The 23,669-nt window shown below is 39.4% G+C and overlaps 1 protein-coding gene across 2 annotated transcripts in view; it reads right to left on the minus strand.

The window, feature by feature from the left end:
* dalrd3 (DALR anticodon binding domain containing 3) overlaps positions 1–23,669 on the minus strand; it is a 36,662-nt gene that overhangs the window by 3,000 nt on the left and 9,993 nt on the right. Inside the window, exons 3-14 of one of the 2 annotated variants that reach the window (XM_061974391.2) lie at positions 23,187–23,484; positions 17,830–18,137; positions 12,176–12,489; positions 12,031–12,089; positions 11,852–11,953; positions 11,729–11,793; positions 11,481–11,539; positions 11,315–11,397; positions 6,197–6,323; positions 3,729–3,787; positions 3,536–3,652; positions 3,390–3,458 (exon numbers count right to left, since the gene is read on the minus strand). In XM_061974391.2, the coding sequence (XP_061830375.1) occupies positions 3,390–3,458; positions 3,536–3,652; positions 3,729–3,787; positions 6,197–6,323; positions 11,315–11,397; positions 11,481–11,539; positions 11,729–11,793; positions 11,852–11,953; positions 12,031–12,089; positions 12,176–12,489; positions 17,830–18,137; positions 23,187–23,423 (1,599 nt within the window). In that variant the 5' untranslated portion in view covers positions 23,424–23,484. Of the gene's footprint in view, positions 1–3,389; positions 3,459–3,502; positions 3,653–3,728; positions 3,788–6,196; positions 6,324–11,314; positions 11,398–11,480; positions 11,540–11,728; positions 11,794–11,851; positions 11,954–12,030; positions 12,090–12,175; positions 12,490–17,829; positions 18,138–23,186; positions 23,631–23,669 lie in introns of those variants that run through there. The other variant, XM_061974400.1, reaches the window with a different exon arrangement.

The raw sequence follows: 23,669 nt of genomic DNA on the forward strand, positions 1-23,669 counted from the left end.
ACTAAATCACAATTTAGCTACAAATTCACATTAACATGAAAATACTGAACATTCGAGGTGGTGGAAATAATAGATTTTTAGATGCATCGCTATTCTGACATGGACGATTATAAAATAGTTTAATAAACGTCAATAATTGATCATCAATTTATTAATTGTGAATAAAGTAGAGCAGACAGTTCTAAAATTTGGCTGACCGCATCGAGCCACCTCACCGAGAGATCCATCCAGCTCCTTGTTTATAGGGCACTTACGTTGCAGGTTTTCACACATTTCTATCAATTTAATAAATGTAATTATAATTCATTTAACTATTACAAATGCACTGTTTTTAAAAGTTGCAAGTGGTAAACGCTTATTTAGTGAAACGAAAAGAAATGTAAAACTGCATCAATATACATAACCCAAAACCAGTGAAGTTGGCACTTTGTGTAAATTGTAAATAAAAAAACAGAATACAATGATTTGCAAATCCTTTTCAACTTATATTCAATTAAACAGACTGCAAAGACAAGATACTTAAAGTTCGAACTGGAAAACGTTGTTATTTTTTGCAAATATTGGCTCATTTGGAATTTGAGGCCTGTGACGTGTTTCAAAAAAGCTGGCACAAGTGGCAAAAAAGACTGAGAAAGTTGAGGAATGCTCACTTATTTGGAACATCCCACAGGTGAACAGGCTAATTGGGAACAGGTGGGTGCCATGATTGGGTATAAAAGCACCTTTCATGAAATGCTCAGTCATTCACAAACAAGGATGGGGCGAGGGTCCCCATTTTGTGAACAAATGCGTGAGCAAATTGTCCAACAGTTTAAGAACAACATTTCTCAACGAGCTATTGCGAGGAATTTAGGGATTTCACCATCTACGGTCCGTAATATCATCAAAAGGTTCAGAGAATCTGGAGAAATCACTGCACGTAAGCAGCTAAGCCCATGATCTTCGATCCCTCATGCGGTGTTGCATCAAAAAGCGACATCAGTGTGTAAAGGATATCACCACATGGGCTCAGGAACACTTCAGAAAACCACTGTCAGTAACTACAGTTCGTCGCTACATCTGTAAGTGCAAGTTAAAACTCTCCTATGCAAAGCGAAAGCCATTTATCAACAACACCCAGAAACGCCGCCGGCTTCGCTGGGCCCATCCTCATTTAAGATGGACTGATGCAAAGTGGAAAAGTGTTCTGTGGTCTGACAACTCTACATTTCAAATAGTTTTTGGAAACTGTGGACGTCGTGTCCTCCGGATCAAAGATGCTGTCTGGCTAGTTGTGTACAAACAAAACATGAAATATGGGTTAATACTTTACAGATACTGTAATATGATTGGTCATGTTTTTCAGTCAGTACAGATTGGTGTCTTGCCTCATTGTGTTGTGTATTACAAACTAAAACGCGTTTCGTGCTGACGTAGAAGATAGCTTATCTATTTCCGTGGTTAGCTTTTACGGCCAACACCGTAACACGCTGATTTGTTAGTACGATAGAAAAACAGTTCCTCAGTGTTCGCTCTTACATTAACAATGTCGCTACAGTTTGGTTATTATGCAGGTTACGGAACGTAAATGAAGTATTGTTGACAGTTTTTGAATGCATTTTTAAAGTGATTTATAGGTAGAATTGACTGCTCCCATTAGCTGCGTTGCTAGTAGAGCTGCGAATCTTTGGGTGTCCCACGATTCGATTCAATATCGATTCTTGGGGTCACGATTCGATTCAAAATCTATTTTTTGTTTTTTTCAATTCAACACGATTCTCTATTCATTCAATACATAGGATTTCAGCAGGATCTACCCCAGTCTGCTGACATGCAGAGTAGTAGATTTTTGTAAAAAGCTTTTATAAAATTGTAAAGGACAATGTTTTATCAACTGATTGCAATAATGTAAATTTGTTTTAACTATTAAATGAACCAAAAATATGACTTATTTTATCTTTGTGAAAATATTGGACACAGTGTGTTGTCAAGCTTATGAGATGCGATGCAAGTGTAAGCCACTGTGACACTATTGTTCTTTTTTTTAATTTTTTTTTATAAATGTCTAATGATAATGTCAATGAGGGATTTTTAATCACTGCTATGTTGAAATTGTAACTAATATTGATACTGTTGATAATATTCATTTTTGTTTCACTACTTTTGGATTGTTTTGTGTCGTGTTTGTGTCTCCTCTCAATTGCTCTGTTTATTGCAGTTCTGAGTGTTGCTGGGTCGGGTTTGGTTTTGGAATTGGATTGCATTGTTATGGTATTGCTGTGTATTGTTTTGTTGGATTGATTAATAAAAAAATAATAATAATAATAATTAATTAATTAATTAATTAAAAAAAAAAATCGATTTTATAAAAATGAGAATCGATTCTGAATCGCACAACGTGAGAATCGCGATTCGAATTCTAATCGATTTTTTCCCACACCCCTAGTTGCTAGCCACCAAGAATGAGCCGATCTTTATTCGTCAGAAAGCGAAAAAAAAAAAAAAAAATTTCTTCTTGTCTCTTATAAGGATTGTGAACGATAGGAAAAAAATTCCAAAACAGTACAGTTCCCCTTTAAGTACCGTATTTTTCGGACTATAAGTCGCAGTTTTTTTCATAGTTTGGCCCGGCTCCAGAGCGACTTATATATGTTTTTTTCCTTCTTTATTATGCATTTTCGGCAGGTGCGACTTGTACTCCGGTGCGACTTATACTCCGAAAAAAAACGGGTAATATGAACAAAAATATGAGATAAACTTCTTAAAATAAATAAATAATGCTATTTTACATGTTTCAAGTCACGTTTGTATGTTCTGCTGGCTGAGTTATTCTGCTTTCTTAATATCCAAATTAGTCAATTAGTCTGAGATGGGAACAATTGTAGGTATTGTTTAAGTTGATTTCAAACATGCAAACAGTTACAATATAATACACATATTTCACATATGTCCTTTTTCTCATTACAACATGCCCGAAAAGGAGTAGGAAGAAGCAGAGCTTATTTAATTCTACCCCTTTTCAACTTCATAGAAATGACTAACACGTTTGTTCACTTCCTGTTCTCAATTTGTAACACCATTTAAATCAAAGGATAACAAATACAACAGTTCTCATAAATAAATAGTTGAGTAAATTGTGATTGACATAATGAGATGAATAAGATAATAACATTATTCAATAAGGTTCAAGATGTTTATCCGGATTATTTTTCTTTGTACTTTGTAAATACTTTGAGTTTAAACAGTTTCTTAAACGGAGTCACAAATAAGTGTTTTTGACCTTGACTGATACTTTATATTTTTTTGCAGTTTGTACATTTAGTAAAGGTGTAATGATGGCAACAGATTGGTACGATTTCCAGCCATTATTATGGGAAAAATAGTACAAAGAACAAGAAACATGGCCTCACCCCCAGTACATGGACTCTGTTGTAATACGAGCTGAAGTCTTTACTGAGAGACACCAGAAACTTGCAGATCTGAGTGGAAAGCAACAACAAACGATGTTAGTTATGTTACCTACATGGAAAACACCAGCATGAGGTTCCTGTTCCACCTGCTCCGTTTTAAGATTGACTCTAGCCCCGCCTCCTTCACAGTCTAACGCCTGCCCTGATTGGTCCAGCAGCTCAGAAAAGGGAATGAGGTAATTGAAGAGGAGGAGCCACTCGCCCTGCACGACAACGACGACAAAAAGCCCACAATATAGAAAAAGAGTAAAAGACACTTTGAAATAAATAAAATGTCACCTCTTCTTTGAGGGCAGAGAAGTCCAGTTCTGAACCATCTGGGATTTCTGGGTACAGACCTGATGACAGGAAGTGAAATAAAACACAATGCAACAAAATATGTGGTTTTCTTCAAGATAAAAAGTACGCAACATTGGTAAAAACAATATTTTTGTTGATGCAAATATGCCGATATCTGGCACATACCTGAATAACATGATCAGTAGTATGCACATTGATGCGCTAATAATTTAGCCATTGTTAGTGTTGCATCTGACCAGTCTTCCTCTCAGGGAAATAAAGTCACTGTTCAATCCCAAGTTCTTTCAGATGACATATATGCAGAGTAAGAAGGACCATCAAGACAGAATGGGAATATTATCAAGTTTTACTAAAGCTTTAGGAGACCAGTCCTACAGTGCGCTAATACCAGCATCTAGAAGAGATCTGAAAATCAAAACGGGAAGAGACAACTTATTGAATACGAAAACAGCCCCCACCCTGCCCAGAAAGGAATACAGCCACTTTGTTCTAATACTGATAAGGTAAAAAGGGAGTACAACAACTCCCACATTCCAATGCTTCAAGGTAAGGCACACAGTTTACTTGCAGACATAAGATACAAGCAAAAAGAGTACACATGGGAAAATATTAGCTGCCTTAAACAGGACTATGAATAAAGAATAAACTCTTAAAAATATATGCATTCTCCACACTAGCAAACACAATGCAATTAGCTTTGGTTTAAAGTACCGTAAGATAAATAATGAATGAATGAATATGTTACCTCCCCTCTAAATGACAATAATACGGGTTTATTAATTAGTGAGTGAAGTGAGGCTGTGCTACAAACTCCGTTTCCATATGAGTTGGGAAATTGTGTTAGATGTAAATATAAACGGAATACAATGATTTGCAAATCCTTTTCAACCCATATTCAGTTGAATATGCTACAAAGACAACATATTTGTTGTTCAAACTGATAAACATTTTTTTTTTTTGCAAATAATCATTAACTTTAGAATTTGATGCCAGCAACACGTGACAAAGAAGTTGGGAAAGGTGGCAATAAACACTGATAAAGTTGAGAAATGCTCATCAAACACTTATTTGGAACATCCCACAGGTGAACAGGCAAATTGGGAACAGGTGGGTGCCATGATTGGGTATAAAAGTAGATTCCATGAAATCCTCAGTCATTCACAAACAAGGATGGGGCGAGGGTCACCACTTTGTCAACAAATGCGTGAGCAAATTGTTGAACAGTTTAAGAAAAACCTTTCTCAACCAGCTATTGCAAGGAATTTAGGGATTTCACCATCTACGGTCCGTAATATCATCAAAGGGTTCAGAGAATCTGGAGAAATCACTGCACGTAAGCAGCTAAGCCCGTGACCTTCGATCTCTCAGGCTGTACTGTATCAACAAGCGACATCAGTGTGTAAAGGATATCACCACATGGGCTCAGGAACACTTCAGAAACCCACTGTCAGTAACTACAGTTGGTCGCTACATCTGTAAGTGCAAGTTAAAACTCTCCTATGCAAGGCGAAAACCGTTTATCAACAACACCCAGAAACGCCGTCGGCTTCGCTGGGCCTGAGCTCATCTAAGAAGGACTGATACAAAGTGGAAAAGTGTTCTGTGGTATGACGAGTCCACATTTCAAATTGTTTTTGGAAACTGTGGACGTCGTGTCCTCCGGACCAAAGAGGAAAAGAACCATCCGGATTGTTATAGGCGCAAAGTTGAAAAGCCAGCATCTGTGATGGTATGGGGGTGTATTAGTGCCCAAGACATGGGTAACTTACACATCTGTGAAGGCGCCATTAATGCTGAAGATACAGGTTTTGGAGCAACATACTGTATGTTGCCATCCAAGCAACGTTACCATGGACGCCCCTGCTTATTTCAGCAAGACAATGCCAAGCCATGTGTTACATCAACGTGGCTTCATAGTAAAAGAATGCGAGTACTAGACTGGCCTGCCTGTAGTCCAGACCTATCTCCCATTGAAAATGTGTGGCGCATTATGAAGCCTAAAATACCACAACGGAGACCCCCGGACTGTTGAACAACTTAAGCTGTACATCAAGCAAGAATGGGAAAAAATTCCACCTGAGAAGCTTAAAAAATGTGTCTCCTCAGTTCCCAAATGTTTACCGAGTGTTGTTAAAAGGAAAGGCCATGTAACACAGTGGTGAACATGCCCTTTCCCAACTACTTTGGCACGTGTTGCAGCCATGAAATTCTAAGGTAATTATTATTTGCAAAAAAGGTTTATGAGTTTGAACATCAAATATATTGTCTTTGTAGTGCATTCAATTGAATATGGGTTGAAAAGGATTTGCAAATCATTGTATTCCGTTTATATTTACATCTAACACAATTTCCCAACTCATATGGAAACGGGGTTTGTACTTCCTGTCATTCGAGTACATCTTTTGTGCCAATTGTGTCAAAATGTGGATTCCCGGGACCGCTCTCACCTTTCTCCACTCCTCTATCGTAGCTGTCAAATAGCGTGTGCAGTCGGGCGCAGTTGTACATCACAAACACTCCTCCTCGCGGCCCTTTAGTGGACACGCCCCCTTCCCTTTGGACGTCCAGAGTCACCTAAACACACCACCAATCCAGTCAATCAATCATAACAATCAGTATCAATCAAAACGCTGCCCGTCATGGCGGCAATGTGGCTGCATGCACATAAGCATTGTGTACAATAGACGTCTGATGTATGTAATATAGAAGTAAAAAATGGAAATTGATTTAAAATGTACTTGTCTCATTATAGTACATTATAACAATTAGTTAAAAAAAGGTGAAGTTACTCAAAAAAAGAGGTTGAAATGTGAAATGTTCAAACAAATGTGTTTGAATATTGTGATCAACATATTTTGCTTTTTACTTGTTACGTCTTGAAATAATTGAGACAAAAAAGGATCAAACTACTTTGCAGCGACCAGTAATTCATTGATCAAAGCCAGACTAGTTTTCTCAAAGATGCAAACAGGAAGTACATGTTCAAACAAAAATGGCAGCTTGTTTTTTAATTATTTCTGCAATATTGTAAAAAAAACACAAACTGTGAATGGAGTGAGGTTCCCCAAGTTAGCGCATGGTTGTTCACACTTAAGATTTTATTTTTATTTTCTACACTTTTGAACAAAAATAAGCAGAGTATTTTATTGGTTCTTACATTTGCATGTGAAGATGTTTAGCTCAATCATCGTTTTATCGTCGTTGTTTTTGTTTGGGTTGAAACAAAGCACTTGATAGATTTTTGATTAACAAAATAATTAGTTGCATGTTATACCAACATCCCTCTCTCTTATTGGTAAGAGTAATACAATGAATAAATAGAATTGTTGCATGTTGTACTAACAACGCCCTTCTCTCTTCTTGGTAAAAAGTATATAATAAAATAAAATAAAACAATAAATAAGTCGATAGATAAATAACTACATTTAATTATTGCATTTTGTATAGTAACATCCCTTTCTCTTCTTGGTAAAAATATTAAAAACAAAAACAATAAATAAAACATTAGATAAATAGCTAAATAAATAAATAACTATATTGAATTGTTGCATTTTATATACCGGTAGTAACATCCCTTTCTCTTGTACAAACCCCGTTTCCATATGAGTTGGGAAATTGTGTTAGATGTAAATATAAACGGAATACAATGATTTGCAAATCCTTTTCAATCCATATTCAATTGAATGTACTACAAAGACAAGATATTTGATGTTCAAACTCATAAACTTAATTTTTTTTTGTAAATAATAATTAACTTAGAATAGCTGTTGAGCAATAGCTGGTTGAGAAAGGTTTTTCTTAAACTGTTCAACAATTTGCTCACACATTTGTTGACAAAGTGGTGACCCTCGCCCCATCCTTATTTGTGAATGACTGAGCATTTCATGGAATCTACTTTTATACCCAATCATGGCACCCACCTGTTCCCAATTTGCCTGTTCACCTGTGGGATGTTCCAAATAAGTGTTTGATGAGCATTCCTCAACTTTATCAGTATTTATTATCTTTGTAGCATATTCAACTGAATATGGGTTGAAAATTATTTGCAAATCATTGTATTCCATTTATATTTACATCTAACACAATTTCCCAACTCATATGGAAACGGGGTTTGTAGGTAAAAATATTAAAAACAAAAACAATAAAACATTACATAGATAGATAAATAAATAAATAACTACCGTATTTTCTGGATTATAAGGCGCAACTTCAATGAATGGCCTATTTTAAAACTTTGTTCATATATAAGGCGCACCGCATTATAAGGCGCATAGAATAGATGCTCCAGTAGAGGCTGGGGTTACGTTATGCATCCATTAGATGGCGCTGCGCTAAAGGGAATGTCAACAAAACAAATAGGGATTGTATTGACACTTCTACTTGCTGCTCTCTGTTCGAGTTTGTCCTCCAACTGTAGCCATCTCGCTTTGTTCCCTCGGAAACTCTGTTTAGTCTTCTTTACTTGGCGCAGGTCATCTTGTTGCTTCCTCCACTTCCGCACCATTGATTCGTTAATGTTAAATTCTCTCTTTGCTGCTCTATTCCCGTGTTCTACTGCGTGACTGATCGCCTTGAGTTTAAACTCTGCGTCGTAAGCGTGTCTCTTAATAGGAGCCATTTTTGGGTCTTTACATAAAGTTTAGGTCTCGCAAATACGGGACTTCATTTCCCCCCGTAGAAGAAGTTCTTCTTCTATGGTAAGCAGCCGTAGAAAGGGGAAAACGAAGTCGGCGTAGTTACCGTAGTTGCGAGACCTGTTGTGGCTCAATATTGGTCCATATATAAGGCGCACCGGATTATAAGGCGCACTGTCAGCTTTTGAGGAAATTGGAGGTTTTTAGGTGCGCCTTGTAGTGCGGAAAATACGATACATTTAAAGGCCTACTGAAACCCACTACTACCGACCACGCAGTCTGATAGTTTATATATCAATGATGAAATCTTAACATTGCAACACATGCCAATACGGCCGGGTTAGTTTACTTAAGTGCAATTTTAAATTTCGCGAGACACATCCTGCTGAAAACGTCTCGGTATGATGACGTCAGCGCGTGACGTCGCGGATTGTAGAGGACATTTTGGGACAGCATGGTGGCCAGCTTTTAAGTCGTCTGTTTTCATTGCAAAATTCCACAGTATTCTGGACATCTGTGTTGGTGAATCCTTTGCAATTTGTTCAATGAACAATGGAGACAGCAAAGAAGAAAGCTGTAGGTGGGAAGCGGTGTATTGCGGCCGAATGCAGCAACACAAACACAGCCGGTGTTTCATTGTTTACATTCCCGGAAGATGACAGTCAAGCTTTACCATTGGCCTGTGGAGAACTCGGACAACAGAGACTCTTACCAGGAGGACTTTGAGTTGGATACGCAGACACGGTACCGTGAGTACGCTTCCAAACATTTGATCGCTTGCCCGTACGTGCGTGCCGCTATGTGCATGTCACGTACGTAACTTTGGGGACTTTGGGGAAATATATGTGCTGTATGAACTTTGGGGAGGTGAACGGTACTTTGGGCTGTGGGATTGAGTGTGTTGTGCAGGTGTTTGAGTTGTATTGGCGGGTTATATGGACGGGAGGGGGGAGGTGTTTGTTATGCGGGATTAATTTGTGGCATATTAGATGTAAGCCTTGTTGTGTTGTGGCTAATATATATGTCTTGTGTTTATTTACTGTTTTAGTCATTCCCAGCTGAATATCAGGTCCCACCCGCCTCTCACAGCATCTTCCCTATCTGAATCGCTCCCACTGCCCTCTAGTCCTTCACTCTCACTTTCCTCATCCACGAATCTTTCATCCTCGCTCAAATTAATGGGGAAATCGTCGCTTTCTCGGTCCGAATCGCTCTCGCTGCTGGTGGCCATGATTGTAAACAATGTGCGGATGTGAGGAGCTCCACAACCTGTGACGTCACACGCTACTCGTCTGCTACTTCCGGTACAGGCAAGGCTTTTTTATCAGCGACCAAAAGTTGCGAACTTTATCGTCGATGTTCTCGACTAAATAATTTCAGCAAAAATATGGCAATATCGCGAAATGATCAAGTATGACACATAGAATGGACCTGCTATCCCCGTTTAAATAATAAAATCGCATTTCAGTAGGCCTTTAAATTGTAGCATAGACATCCATTGCTCTTCTTGATAAAAAAAAATCGAAACAATATATCAATAAAAATAATACATAAAATCACTAATAAGAAAAAAATGAAATAATCCACATTAAATGTGATATAAAAATGTTATTAAAGGGGAACATTATCACCAGACCTATGTAAGCGTCAATATATACCTTGATGTTGCAGAAAAAAGACCATATATTTTTTTAACCGATTTCCGAACTCCAAATGGGTGAATTTTGGCGAATTAAACGCCTTTCTAATATTCGAGCGATGACGTCACAACGTGACGTCACATCGGGAAGCAATCCGCCATTTTCTCAAACACTGAGTCAAATCCATCCATCCATCCATCCATTTTCTACCGCTTATTCCCTTTTGGGGTCGCGGGGGGCGCTGGAGCCTATCTCAGCTACAATCGGGCAGAAGGCGGGGTACAAATCAGTCAAATCAGCTCTGTTATTTTCCGTTTTTTCGACTGTTTTCCGTACCTTGGAGACATCATGCCTCGTCGGTGTGTTGTCGGAGGGTGTAACAACACGAACAGGGACGGATTCAAGTTGCACCAGTGGCCCAAAGATGCAAAAGTGGCAAGAAATTGGACGTTTGTTCCGCACACTTTACCGACAAAAGCTATGCTACGACAGAGATGGCAAGAGTGTGTGGATATCCTGCGACACTCAAAGCAGATGCATTTCCAACTGGACTGGACAGATCAGCTTTCAGGAAAAGAGAGCGGATGAGGGTATGTCTACAGAATATATTAATTGATGAAAACTGGGCTGTCTGCACTCTCAAAGTGCATGTTGTTGCCAAATGTATTTCATATGCTGTAAACCTAGTTCATAGTTGTTAGTTTCCTTTAATGCCAAACAAACACAAACCAATCGTTGGTTAGAAGGCGATCGCCGAATTTGTCCTCGCTTTCTCCCGTGTCGCTGGCTGTCGTGTCGTTTTCGTCGGTTTCGCTTGCATACGGTTCAAACTGATATGGCTCAATAGCTTCAGTTTCTTCTTCAATTTCGTTTTCGCTACCTGCCTCCACACTACAACCATCCGTTTCAATACATGCGTAATCTGTTGAATCGCTTAAGCCGCTGAAATCCTAGTCTGAATCCGAGCTAATGTCGCTATACCTTGCTGTTCTATCCGCCATGTTTGTTTGTATTGGCATCACTATGTGACGTCACAGGAAAATGGACGGGTGTATATAACGATAGTTAAAATCAGGCACTTTAAAGCTTTTTTTAGGGATATTGCATGATGGGTAAAATTTTGAAAAAAACTTCGAAAAACTAAATAAGCCACTGGGAACTGATTTTTAATGGTTTTAACCCTTCTGAAATTGTGATAATGTTCCCCTTTAAAAATAAACAACATGTGTTCAGTACTTTCAATCTTCTAAACAAGAAACGTTTGTTGCTATATGTTGCATGTCAGACTCACAGGGCTGGTGTGGACGGTGGATAGCAGCTCGAATCTGATTGTAGCAGAGGTCATCACCCTGATGATGTCATCCCATGTCTGACCTACACGGGGTGAAGGAAACAATTTACTTAATTCACTGCTCTTAAGGTTAGTGAGGAATGTTATTAGTCACAGACACACACACCTTCTACTTGATCTCCATACTTCATCTCGGAGGCCTCCTTCATTTGACCTCTTCTCAGTCTGTGAGACGGACAAGATGGAAAAAAAACACTGAGTTCATGTCAAAAAGCAGAGCAGACATCAGCTTGTGTCCTTTAGAATGATTTGAATTGCATTTGCATGTTATTGTTTTTCAATGACACCTAATGGAGATTTGTGCAGGGAGGAAGAAAGCAGAGGAGGGGGGGTAAAGATGGCGGAGTATCTTACTGCAGGTACTGTGCAGCAGAGAGCTGAGAAGCAGGAGTCTTCACAGGCCCACACACCAGATGTCTCTGCAAACACCCAAGAGCAGGTAAAAATAGTAACACAAGCTCGTGTGTGCGTGGTTACCTGTGTGTGCATCGCTCCGCTGGCTCTCCACAGCATCGCTATCTGCTGCTGGCGGAACTCATCCTGACAGGAGGTCACGTGCAAGGCGGTCGCCATGGCGACCTGCGGGGGGAAAAAAAAGTTGTTTCTGAAAAGTGTGGCAGTCATTCATGCGACATTGTGATCGTGTGACTTCCTACGGTGCAGTCAGCTGTCGCCAAGTCCAGCTGTGCCAGGTGGGAGACACTGTCTCTGTGTACTGAGACACACACAGCAACACTATTTGGCACGCATAAACCTACTAAAATAATCTTTTTAATTCACTGATTTATCCATCTGTCTCACCTGTGCATGTTCCCAGGCTGGGATCGTATCCTTGCAGCCCCTCGTCCTGAAACACTCGCTTCAAGTTAACCCGGACCGCTGCTTCGTTCTCGCCCTCGTCCGCCTTCTTCCTCCCTCGCCCTGCGCTGGTCCTCCTGCCTCTCTCCGTGTCTCTCTCTCTGTACGCGGACTTCTCCAACGCTTCCTGGATCTTCTCCTCACGCTCCTCGTTGGTCCAGTCGGCCGGGCACGTGGGCCAGTCGATGCCCAGAGTGCGGAGGAAGTTGACCATGTCGCTGTCTTCCGGGAGCACGGGGCAGAGGGACACTGAAAATCTGATAAAGAGTGGAGAACTGGTTGGAAATTTCACAAAAAATATTTGGAAATATTTCCAAAGAGCCGCCTAAATAAAAAAAATACAGTGACGTGCGGTGAGGATGATGGCTGGTGAGGCACTGACTTCATCACAGTCAGATTTACAAACATATGAACCCTAAAGAGTATCTTATTCGCCATTTGATTGGCAGCAGTTAACGGGTTATGTTTAAAAGCTCATACCAGCATTCTTCCCTGCTTGGCACTCAGCATCAAGGGTTGGAATTGGGGGTTAAATCACCAAAAATGATTCCCGGGCGCGGCGCCGCTGCTGCCCACTGCTCCCCTCACCTCCCAGGGGGTGAACAAGGGGATGGGTCAAATGCAGACAACAAATTTCATTACACCTAGTGTGTGTGTGACAATCATTGCTACTTTAACTTAAATTTAACTTTACACATACAAACTGTAGCACACAAAAAAGCACATTTAATAAAAAAAAAACGTTATTATGGTCTTACCTTTACTTATAAATGAAGTCCACAACTAAAGCTCTCACTTAAACTTTTCACGTGCAAGATTGAATCTATTTAAAAAAGTGTAACCGAGGGTTTATAAATGTCGCCTATACTGTATGAAACTACAAAATAACAAACACGGAGGCTCCAGTTTACACGAGGACCACTTTATTTACCTTCTTTCAAAAACCTCCGCAACGTGTCATCACTTCCGCTCTTAGCGCCTTCAAAATAAGAGCTCAAGGCATATACTGTATAACAGCGCATAACAGTAAATTAATATCACAAAGAGAAAAGCCCATGAAAATAGGTTACAAACGTTATTTAATAAGAAGCCAAAAAGTGCAAAAACAATAATGTTCGTGTTGGAGGAGTTGTGAATTAGATACACCTGCAGTCTGCAGGTGTACCTAATGTTGTGGCCCTGCAGTCATTCACAACTCCTCCAACACGAACATTATTGTTTTTGCACTTTTTGGCTTCTTATGAAATAACTTTTTTAAATAGATTCAATCTTGCACGTGGAAAGTTTAAGTGTGGGCTTTAGTTGATATAACAATTCTACGGCGGGGATGCAGGAGGCGGGATTACTGGAGCCTCAGCCAGTGCGTCTTTTGCAGCCGGTTTATGATCGCTCAGCACAAGAAATACGTCACACATACAGTTGTTGACAAAATACACTGTACATTATATACCTCAGCTAACTAAACTATGGAAATGTATAATATAGTTCATATAGCAATACAGTCTCACTGCACAGCAGGCCAGCAGTTAGCAGAGTCCGGAATCCATGTTGAGGCACTGAGTGACGTGCCTCAACTGGCTGCTGTTCACCGCACCATCTCTTCTCAGTATTTGAACGGCAAATGTGAAAATTCAGCGATTTTGAATAAAAATAATCTAAAACTGGTGAAGTTGAATGGAAAATAACTCTATAGTATAATCACTGGATACATATAACAATTTAATTAATTTTTTTTCTTTTTACATTTTTTTTCTTTCCATGATGGCAGGTGAGGCCCCGCCTCACCTGCCTCTAGTGACTGCACGTCACTGAAAAAAAAATATATATATATTAAAATCGGTATACTGTAATGTAACAATTCTGTATCACATAACCAGAAAACCACCATACCTGTTAATTACCGTATTTTTCGGACTATAACTCGCAGTTTTTTTTTCATAGTTTGGCCGGAACTTATACTCAGGAGCGACTTATGTGTGAAATTATTAACACATTACCGTAAAATATCAAATAATATTATTTAGCTCATTCATGTAAGAGACTAGACGTATAAGATTTCATGGGATTTAGCGATTAGGAGTGACAGATTGTTTGGTAAACGTATAGCATGTTCTATATGTTATAGTTATTTGAATGACTCTTACCATAATATGTTACGTTAACATACCAGGCACGTTCTCAGTTGGTTATTTATGCCTCATATAACGTACACTTATTCAGCCTGTTGTTCACTATTCTTTATTTATTTTAAATTGCCTTTCAAATGTCTAGTCTTGATGTTGGGTTTTATCAGATAAATTTCCCCCAAAAATGCGACTTATACTCCAGTGCAATTTATACATGTTTTTTTCCTTCTTTATTATGTATTTTCGGCCGGTGCGACTTATACTCCGGAGCGACTTATACTCCGAAAAATAGGGTATAATAACAAAAACAACATTAATAATAATAATTGTAAGAGCAAGATGTTAAAGAAGAAAATAATGCATATGACAAACAAAAATATATATGTTTACGATAATCATGTATCAATATTAGTATATATGTATGCAAAAAGATATACAATGCAGTATATATTCTAATGTTACTATTTTATCATCTGATCTATATTATTACTAATTCATTCAGATGTATGTATACAGTATTTCCTACGGTTTTTAATACTTTATTTCAATAGTGTCTTCTAAGAACAGTCTCAAAATATTTTTTCACACATTTTCCATAAAAAAATTGCAAAAACATGAGCTTTTTACTTTAATTCAGAGCCAAAAAAATGGGTTTAATAATATTAAACTATTAAAAACATAATTAATGTTGATAAAGACTAATGAAAAAGTGCTGATGTCTGGAATCATAAAAAGGGACTATACAACAACAATAATTATCAACAATAAAAATAAGAGAAAGATGACAAGAGGACATCCATCCATCCATCCATTTTCTACCGCTTATTCCCTTTTGGGGTCGCGGGGGGCGCTGGAGCCTATCTCAGCTACAATCGGGCGGAAGGCGGGGTACACCCTGGACAAGTCGCCACCTCATCGCAGGGCCAACACAGATAGACAGACAACATTCACACTCACATCCACACACTAGGGCCAATTTAGTGTTGCCAATCAACCTATCCCCAGGTGCATGTCTTTGGAGGTGGGAGGAAGCCGGAGTACCCGGAGGGAACCCACGCAGTCACGGGGAGAACATGCAAACTCCACACAGAAAGATCCCGAGCCCGGTTTTGAACCCAAGACTACTCAGGACCTTCGTATTGTGAGGCAGATGCACTAACCCCTCTGCCACCGTGACGAACAAGAGGACATATTCTATTATAATAGATATGAGAAACAAATGCATCTACAATTAGAATAATCATTCATCAACATCAGTATATGCAAAACGCATATCATAAAATGCAATGTTACAATTTTATCATCTAATTTATAATATACAACCAATTCATTCATTTGTATGCATACAGAATCTAAAACTGTTTAAACAATTTACTTTCAAAATATTCAAATATATATATAAATATTCAAATACATATAAAGACAGTCAGAATATTTTTTCACAGATTTTCCATTAAAAAAATGCATATTATTAGCTTTTTACTTTAATTTAAAGCCCAAAAGGTTTAATAATATCATAAATTAGTTCAATAATGTTTTATTAAAGTTGATAAAGACTAATGAAAATGCACTGATGTCAGGAATCATGAAAGGGACTATGCAACAACAATAGTAATAATCATTTAAACATAAAAATAAGACTAAAATGATGGATAGGAGTACATATCCTATTATATTAGATGTAAAAAATAAATGCATCTACATTTAGAATAATAATTTATCAATATTAGTATATGCAAAAACATATTATAAAATACAGTATATATTCTAATGTTACTATTTCATCATCTGATATGTAATACCAATTCCTTCAATTGTATGCATACAGTATTTTGAACTGTTGTAAATATTATTTCAACAGTTTCTTTAATGAGGAGTTTCAATTGTCAACATTGTCAAATATATATAAATATTCAAAAGTATGTAGATATAGATATTTTTTCACACATTTTCAATTTTAAAAAGTGCATATTATTAGCTTTTTTACTTTAATTCAGTGCCAAAAAAGGTCTAATAATAGTATAAAATATTTTTTTAAATGTTGATAAAAACTAATGAAAAGGGGCTGATGTCAGGAATCATTAAAGGGACTATCCAATAATAATAATAAAAAAATAAGAGTAAGGTGATGGACAAGAATATACAATATGCTTTTATGCAGTATGCTCGGCACTCTGACCCCGTATCTCAGCAACTCTGTCACAAACCTGGGGGTAAAGTTTGACTCAGATTTTAAATTCGAAAAACAAATCAGCAGCGTCGTTCAAAAAAGCTTTTATCAATTACGCCAAATAGCGAAAGTGAAACCGCTTCTATCAAGACATGATCTTGAGAAATTAATCCACGCCTTTATCTCGACTCGTCTTGATTATTGTAATGCCCTGTATGTAGGCATTAGCCAGGCCTCCCTCGCCCGCCTGCAGCTCGTGCAGAACTCTGCTGCTCGTCTGCTAACAAAGACCCGCAGACGTGAGCACATCACCCCTATTTTAGCGTACCTTCACTGGCTCCCTGTGCGTTACCGAATCAATTTTAAACTCCTTTTATTTGTTTTTAAATGTCTAAACAACCTTGCGCCAACCTATCTCTCCGACCTCCTTCAGCCTTACTGCCCCACCCGATCCTTAAGATCAACCGATCAGCTGCTGTTGACGGTCCCTGACACAAGGCTGAAGCTTAGAGGTGACAGAGCTTTCGCCGTTGCTGCTCCCAAGCTCTGGAACGACCTACCCCTGAGTGTTAGACAAGCCTCCTCTCTTCCTGTTTTTAAATCTCTCTTAAAAACATACTTTTATTCCATGGCTTTTAACACTGAGTGACATCCATCCTGCAATGGCGCCCCATAATACACCTGCTGTGATCCTGTTTTTATGTTTTTATTAATTCTATTTTAATTATTTATTTTTTATCGTGTTCTGTTTGTGTTGTGTTGTGTTTGCTCGGTACTCGTTTTATCTTTTAACCTGTTCATTGTACAGCACTTTGGCTACCCCTGTGGTAAATTTTAAATGTGCTTTATAAATAAAGTTGATTTGATTTGATTTGATTTATAACAGACATGAAAAAGAAATGCATCTACATTTAGGATAATCATTTATCAATAATTGCATATGCAAAAATGTATCATAAAAAGCAGTATATATTCTAATGTTACCAAATTATAATCTGGTAGATATTTATTTCCAGTCCATTCAACTGTATGCATATAAACTATATTTACTATTATTGTAAGAGTTTTTTTATGAAGAGTCGCAATTTAATGTAAAGTCAAAATATTTTTTCACACTTTTTCCATCAAAACAATGACAGTTTTAGGTTTTCACTGTAATTAAGAGTCAAAACAACATCTAATATTATTATAAACTGTAGGTTAAAAAATAAAATAAATATTGATATAAAAAATTATGAAAAAGTGCTGATTACGAACAGGAATTTAATAAATATTTACTGTACCAGCATTGACTGACTCACCCTTGCCCTCTCAACAGTGCCCCCATGTGGTCAGCCAATAGAATGGTCCTCAGCTGACCCAGAGTGAGGCTGTCAGGAGTAGGGGGGTTGGGTTTAGGGTGCAGGGCGGGACAGTTGAGCACCACACAGCCCTGCCTCAGGGCACTGGGCGCCAGGTACTCTGTAGCGCCGCCTGCCAGCACGGCCCTGAAAGCGGCGGCCCGGTCCACCCTCACCCTCAGACCTTCATCCATCACCTCTCCACCCGCCACTGGGAGGACGCCGCGGCCGCACACTGACAGGACCCTGGTCATCACTGCTGGAGGGACCTAAGAAGACACAAGGAGACATTACATTATTAATACAAAGTTTTGCTTTTTTCTACTCCTTTTTGAGCATGTTTTAAAAAGAAATGGAAAATATGTGATGTATCATGTTGAAACTGCATTCATGTTCGAAATAAACTTCAATCAAATCAAATACTGTATGACAGTTCAGAATATTACAGAACACGACTGTCAGAATAATTGTATCTAAGTTATCACAAAAATTTGTGTTTCAATGAGTTTCCAGCGAGCAGACAAAAGCTGTCTTTGATCTTACCAATCACAAAGCTTGTAAAACTCCACAGTGCAGGATAGGAAGCGACATGAAGGTGTCGGTTTCTTTGATGGATTGTAATCCACAGGAAGATTCTGTCCTGCCCCGAGATCTACAAAGCGGAGAGGAAGCAGGGCCTGACCCCCCTCCAGGCACCTTTTCTTTGAACTGTTTTGTAACCAAAGGCAACGGCTGTTTACGACCCCCTTCCTTTAGAAACAGCTGTTGCCATGTAATTAGGGAAAGTCCAAATAAAAGAGGAGGCGTACAATCTTCCGTCAGAGCGTGGTGGGAGACTGTACAAGAGTACAGCCCAGACGTTTCTCCTCAATTGAGCTAAATTGAATTCTGTCTCTGTTTAGTTCCTTGCTTCTTTGTCTGTTTAATAGATGTCATCAGTGTTTGAACCTGACAACGACTGTCTGATCCCGACTCTCCTCGCTGTATTTATATTTCACTTTTAATGAACATATTAACACAATATGAATGTTAAAATGTGACCTAAAACATGCCTGTACGATTAGGAAAGGTTTTATGATGGTGACCATTTGACTTTTGAACAAAATAATTCACTTTACATTGTTCTGTTGAAGAAAATTGTGCACCTAATGCTGTCTACACGCACGCACACGCACACACACGTGAACGTGTGCGCATACATACATACATACATAGTTGTAGCTGTGCGTGACTGTCTGACCCATATTGTGATCGCCACTGATGGCTTCATAATTATCGCCTCCAGCTGACTGTCTGGTCCGGTCGATCCTGATGGAACATGTACTTAATCATTTGGACTTGAATGTTTTTCTTATTAGAGAAGGATCAAATCTACAAAATATACTTCATATTTGATAGTTCAATGTCAAGAAAAAAAAAGCATATTTTTACAGCAATTTTTTTGTGTGAGTAGAATGTGATACTGTAGAAAAAAATGTTAAATGAAAATCAGTGCTGCCAATCATTGATCTATCCCAGAGACTAATAATAAAAGTAATGAGAAAATAGTCCTTGAAATATATTATAGGGATTGTAAACTACATTGGTTTTTACAACATTCTTTTTTGTTGTGTGTAGTGTTTTAAGTCTCGTCTTAAGACCCACTTTTATTTTATGGCTTTTAACACTATGTGAGTTGTGTGCTCCTCTGTGTTTTTAAATTTTGAGATAGTCTCCAGCACCCCCCGCGACACCGAACGGGACAAGCGGTAGTAATATATATATATATATATATATATATATATAAATATAAAAGAGATGTTCGATATCGGCCTGCCGATATTATCGGCCGATACTTTAAAATGCAATATCGGAAATTATCGGCATTGTTTTTGGGGTTTTTTATTTATTAAATTTTCATAAAAAACAAAAGTTACACTTACAATTAGTACACCAACCCAAAAAACCTCCCTCCCCCATTTACACTCATTCACACTTCGCACAAAAGGGTTGTTTCTTTCTGTTATTAATATTCTGGTTCCTACATTATATATCAATATATATCAATACAGTCTGCAAGGGATACAGTCCGTAAGCACACATGAAGATATATATATATATATATATATATATATATATATATATATATATATATATCTTCAGTAATGCGGACACTGTATCGATCCGTTGTGGTGAAGAAGGAGCTGAGCCGGAAGGCAAAGCTCTCAATTTACCGGCCGATCTACGTTCCCATCCTCACCTATGGTCATGAGCTTTGGGTTATGACCGAAAGGACAAGATCACGGGTACAGGCGGCCGAAATGAGTTTCCTCCGCCGGGTGGCGGGGCTCTCCCTTAGAGATAGGGTGAGAAGCTCTGCCATCCGGGGGGAGCTCAAAGTAAAGCCACTGCTCCTCCACATCGAGAGGAGCCAGATGAGGTGGTTCGGGCATCTGGTCAGGATGCCACCCGAACGCTTCCCTCGGGAGGTGTTTCGGGCACATCCAACCGGTAGGAGGCCACGGGGAAGACCCAGGACACGTTGGGAAGACTATGTCTCCCGGCTGGCCTGGGAACGCCTCGGGATCCCCCGGGAGGAGCTGGACGAAGTGGCTGGGGAGAGGAAAGTCTGGGCTTCCCTGCTTAGGCTGCTGCCCCCGCGACCCGACCTCGGATAAGCGGAAGAAGATGGATGGATGGATGTATAATAAAATAAATAAATATATATATATATATATATATATATATATATATATACACACACACACACACACACACACACACACACACACACACACACACACACACACACACACACACACACACACACACACACACACAGGTAAAAGCCAGTAAATTAGAATATTTTGAAAAACTTGATTTATTTCAGTAATTGCATTCAAAAGGTGTAACTTGTACATTATATTTATTCATTGCACACAGACTGATGCATTCAAATGTTTATTTCATTTAATTTTGATGATTTGAAGTGGCAACAAATGAAAATCCAAAATTCCGTGTGTCACAAAATTAGAATATTGTGTAAGGGTTAAATTTTGAAGACACCTGGTGCCACAAACTAATCAGCTGATTAACTCAAAACACCTGCAAAGGGCTTTAAATGGTCTCTCAGTCCAGTTCTGAAGCCTACACAAACATGGGGAAGACTTCAGATTTGACAGCTGTCCAAAAGGCAACCATCGACACATTGCACAAGGAGGGAAAGACACAAAAGGTTATTGCTGAAGAGGCTGGCTGTTCTCAGAGCTCTGTGTCCAAACACATTAATGGAGAGGCAAAGGGAAGGAAAAACTGTGGTCAGAAAAAGTGTACAAGCGATAGGGATCACCGCGCCCTGGTCAAGATTGTGAAAAAAAAAACATTCAAAAATGTGGGGGAGATTCAGAAGGAGTGGACAGCTGCTGGAGTCAGTGCTTCAAGATCCACCACCAAGAGACGCTTGAAAGACATGGGTTTCAACTGCCGCATACCTCGTGTCAAGCCACTGTTGACCAAGAAACAGCGAGAAAAGCGTCTCACCTGGGCTAAGGAAAAAAAGAGCTGGACTGCTGCTGAGTGGTCCACAGTCATGTTTTCTGACGAAAGCAAATTTTGCATTTCCTTTGGAAATCGAGGTCCCAGAGTCTGGAGGAAGACAGGAGAGGCACAGGATCCACGTTGCCTGAAGTCTAGTGTAAAGTTTCCACCATCAGTGATGGTTTGGGGTGCCATGTCATCTGCTGGTGTCGGTCCACTCTGTTTCCTGAGATCCAGGGTCAACGCAGCCGTCTACCAGCAAGTTTTAGAGCACTTCATGCTTCCTGCTGCTGACCTGCTCTATGGAGATGGAGATTTCAAGTTCCAACAGGACTTGGCGCCTGCACACAGCGCAAAATCTACCCGTGCCTGGTTTACGGACCATGGTATTTCTGTTCTAAATTGGCCCGCCAACTCCCCTGACCTTAGCCCCATAGAAAATCTGTGGGGTATTGTGAAAAGGAAGATGCAGAATGCCAGACCCAAAAACGCAGAAGAGTTGAAGGCCACTATCAGAGCAACCTGGGCTCTCATAACACCTGAGCAGTGCCAGAAACTCAGACTCCATGCCACGCCGCATTAACGCAGTAATTGAGGCAAAAGGAGCTCCAACCAAGTATTGAGTATTGTACATGCTCATATTTTTCATTTTCATACTTTTCAGTTGGCCAACATTTCTAAAAATCCCTTTTTTGTATTAGCCTTAAGTAATATTCTAATTTTGTGACACACGGAATTTTGGATTTTCATTTGTTGCCACTTCAAATCATCAAAATTAAATGAAATAAACATTTGAATGCATCAGTCTGTGTGCAATGAATAAATATAATGTACAAGTTACACCTTTTGAATGCAATTACTGAAATAAATCAAGTTTTTCAAAATATTCTAATTTACTGGCTTTTACCTGTGTATATATATATATATATATATATATATATATATATATATATATATATATATATATATATATATATATATATATATATATATATATATATATGAGGGCTTCACGGTGGAAGAGGGGTTAGTGCATCTGCCTCACAATACGAAGGTCCTGAGTAGTCTTGGGTTCAATCCCGGGCTCGGGATCTTTCTGTGTGGAGTTTGCATGTTCTCCCCGTGAATGCGTGGGTTCTCTCCGGGTACTCCGGCTTCCTCCCACTTCCAAAAACATGCACCTGGGGATAGGTTGATTGGCAACACTAAATTGGCCCTAGTGTGTGGATGTGAGTGTGAATGTTGTCTGTCTATCTGTGTTGGCCCTGCGATGAGGTGGCGACTTGTCCAGGGTGTACCCCGCCTTCCGCCCGGTTGTAGCTGAGATAGGCTCCAGCGCCCCCCGCGACCCCAAAAGGGAATAAGCGGTAGAAAATGGATGGATGGATATATATATGAAATACTTGACCTGGTGAATTCTAGCTGTAAATATACTCCTCCCCTCTTAACCACGCCCCCAACCACCTCCCGAAATCGGAAGTCTCAAGGTTGGCAAGTATTGGTTTATCATTATTAAATATGATTAAGTTCAAGAGTACGATTACTAATTCATTGTTAATATTTCAGTTAAATGTAAACACGTTGATGTTTTTTTAAACATAAATTGTTTTATGCTAGCTCATTTATTGGGAACAGCTGACACATATTTAAATATAACCACTGATTGGGGCCTTCGTAATATATTTAATAAGAATTTATGATACTCTAACGTCCAAAATACACGAATGAAAGACAATTCAGCAAAAATGTGTAAATATTGAGACATGTATGAATGTTCTGGAGGCGAATGTGTAGCCACCAACCTGTCCGTCCGCATAGAGAGTGTTGAGCATGGTGCTGGCCGACAAGAAGTCTCTGCTTCGGAGGTTCTTGGCGCTGCTCTCCTTAAACCACAGTTTCTCCGGCTCGGGGAACGTCTTGTCGCCGCCGACTCCTCTCCGGACGCAGCCGTGAACATTTCCACGCGTGGCCCGCAGTGCGGAGCTCAGCGCCCGGACGGTGGGAGTGATCCGGAGAGGCGACTCCTCCGTGTCGGCCATGGTCGCCGCCGCACCGACACTAGCAGCGGGTGGAGCTCAGCGGGTGAAGATCCGCGTCATGCTGCAACAACGTCGGAGTGAAACGAGAGCGTGTTCGTTCCGAGCTTCGACGGAAACGAGGACAGTCGAACGCGGGTCGATGGCAGATATTGGCTAGGTAGGATATTTTGCTACACCGGAATATTAAGCGTTAACTCGTGTTCCTTTACGGAAGGATTTCCGTGTTGGACTAGTGGGGGAAATACA

The sequence above is a fragment of the Nerophis lumbriciformis genome, linkage group LG01 (assembly GCF_033978685.3).
Source record: "Nerophis lumbriciformis linkage group LG01, RoL_Nlum_v2.1, whole genome shotgun sequence".
In the NCBI taxonomy this organism is placed as follows: Eukaryota; Metazoa; Chordata; class Actinopteri; order Syngnathiformes; family Syngnathidae; genus Nerophis; species Nerophis lumbriciformis.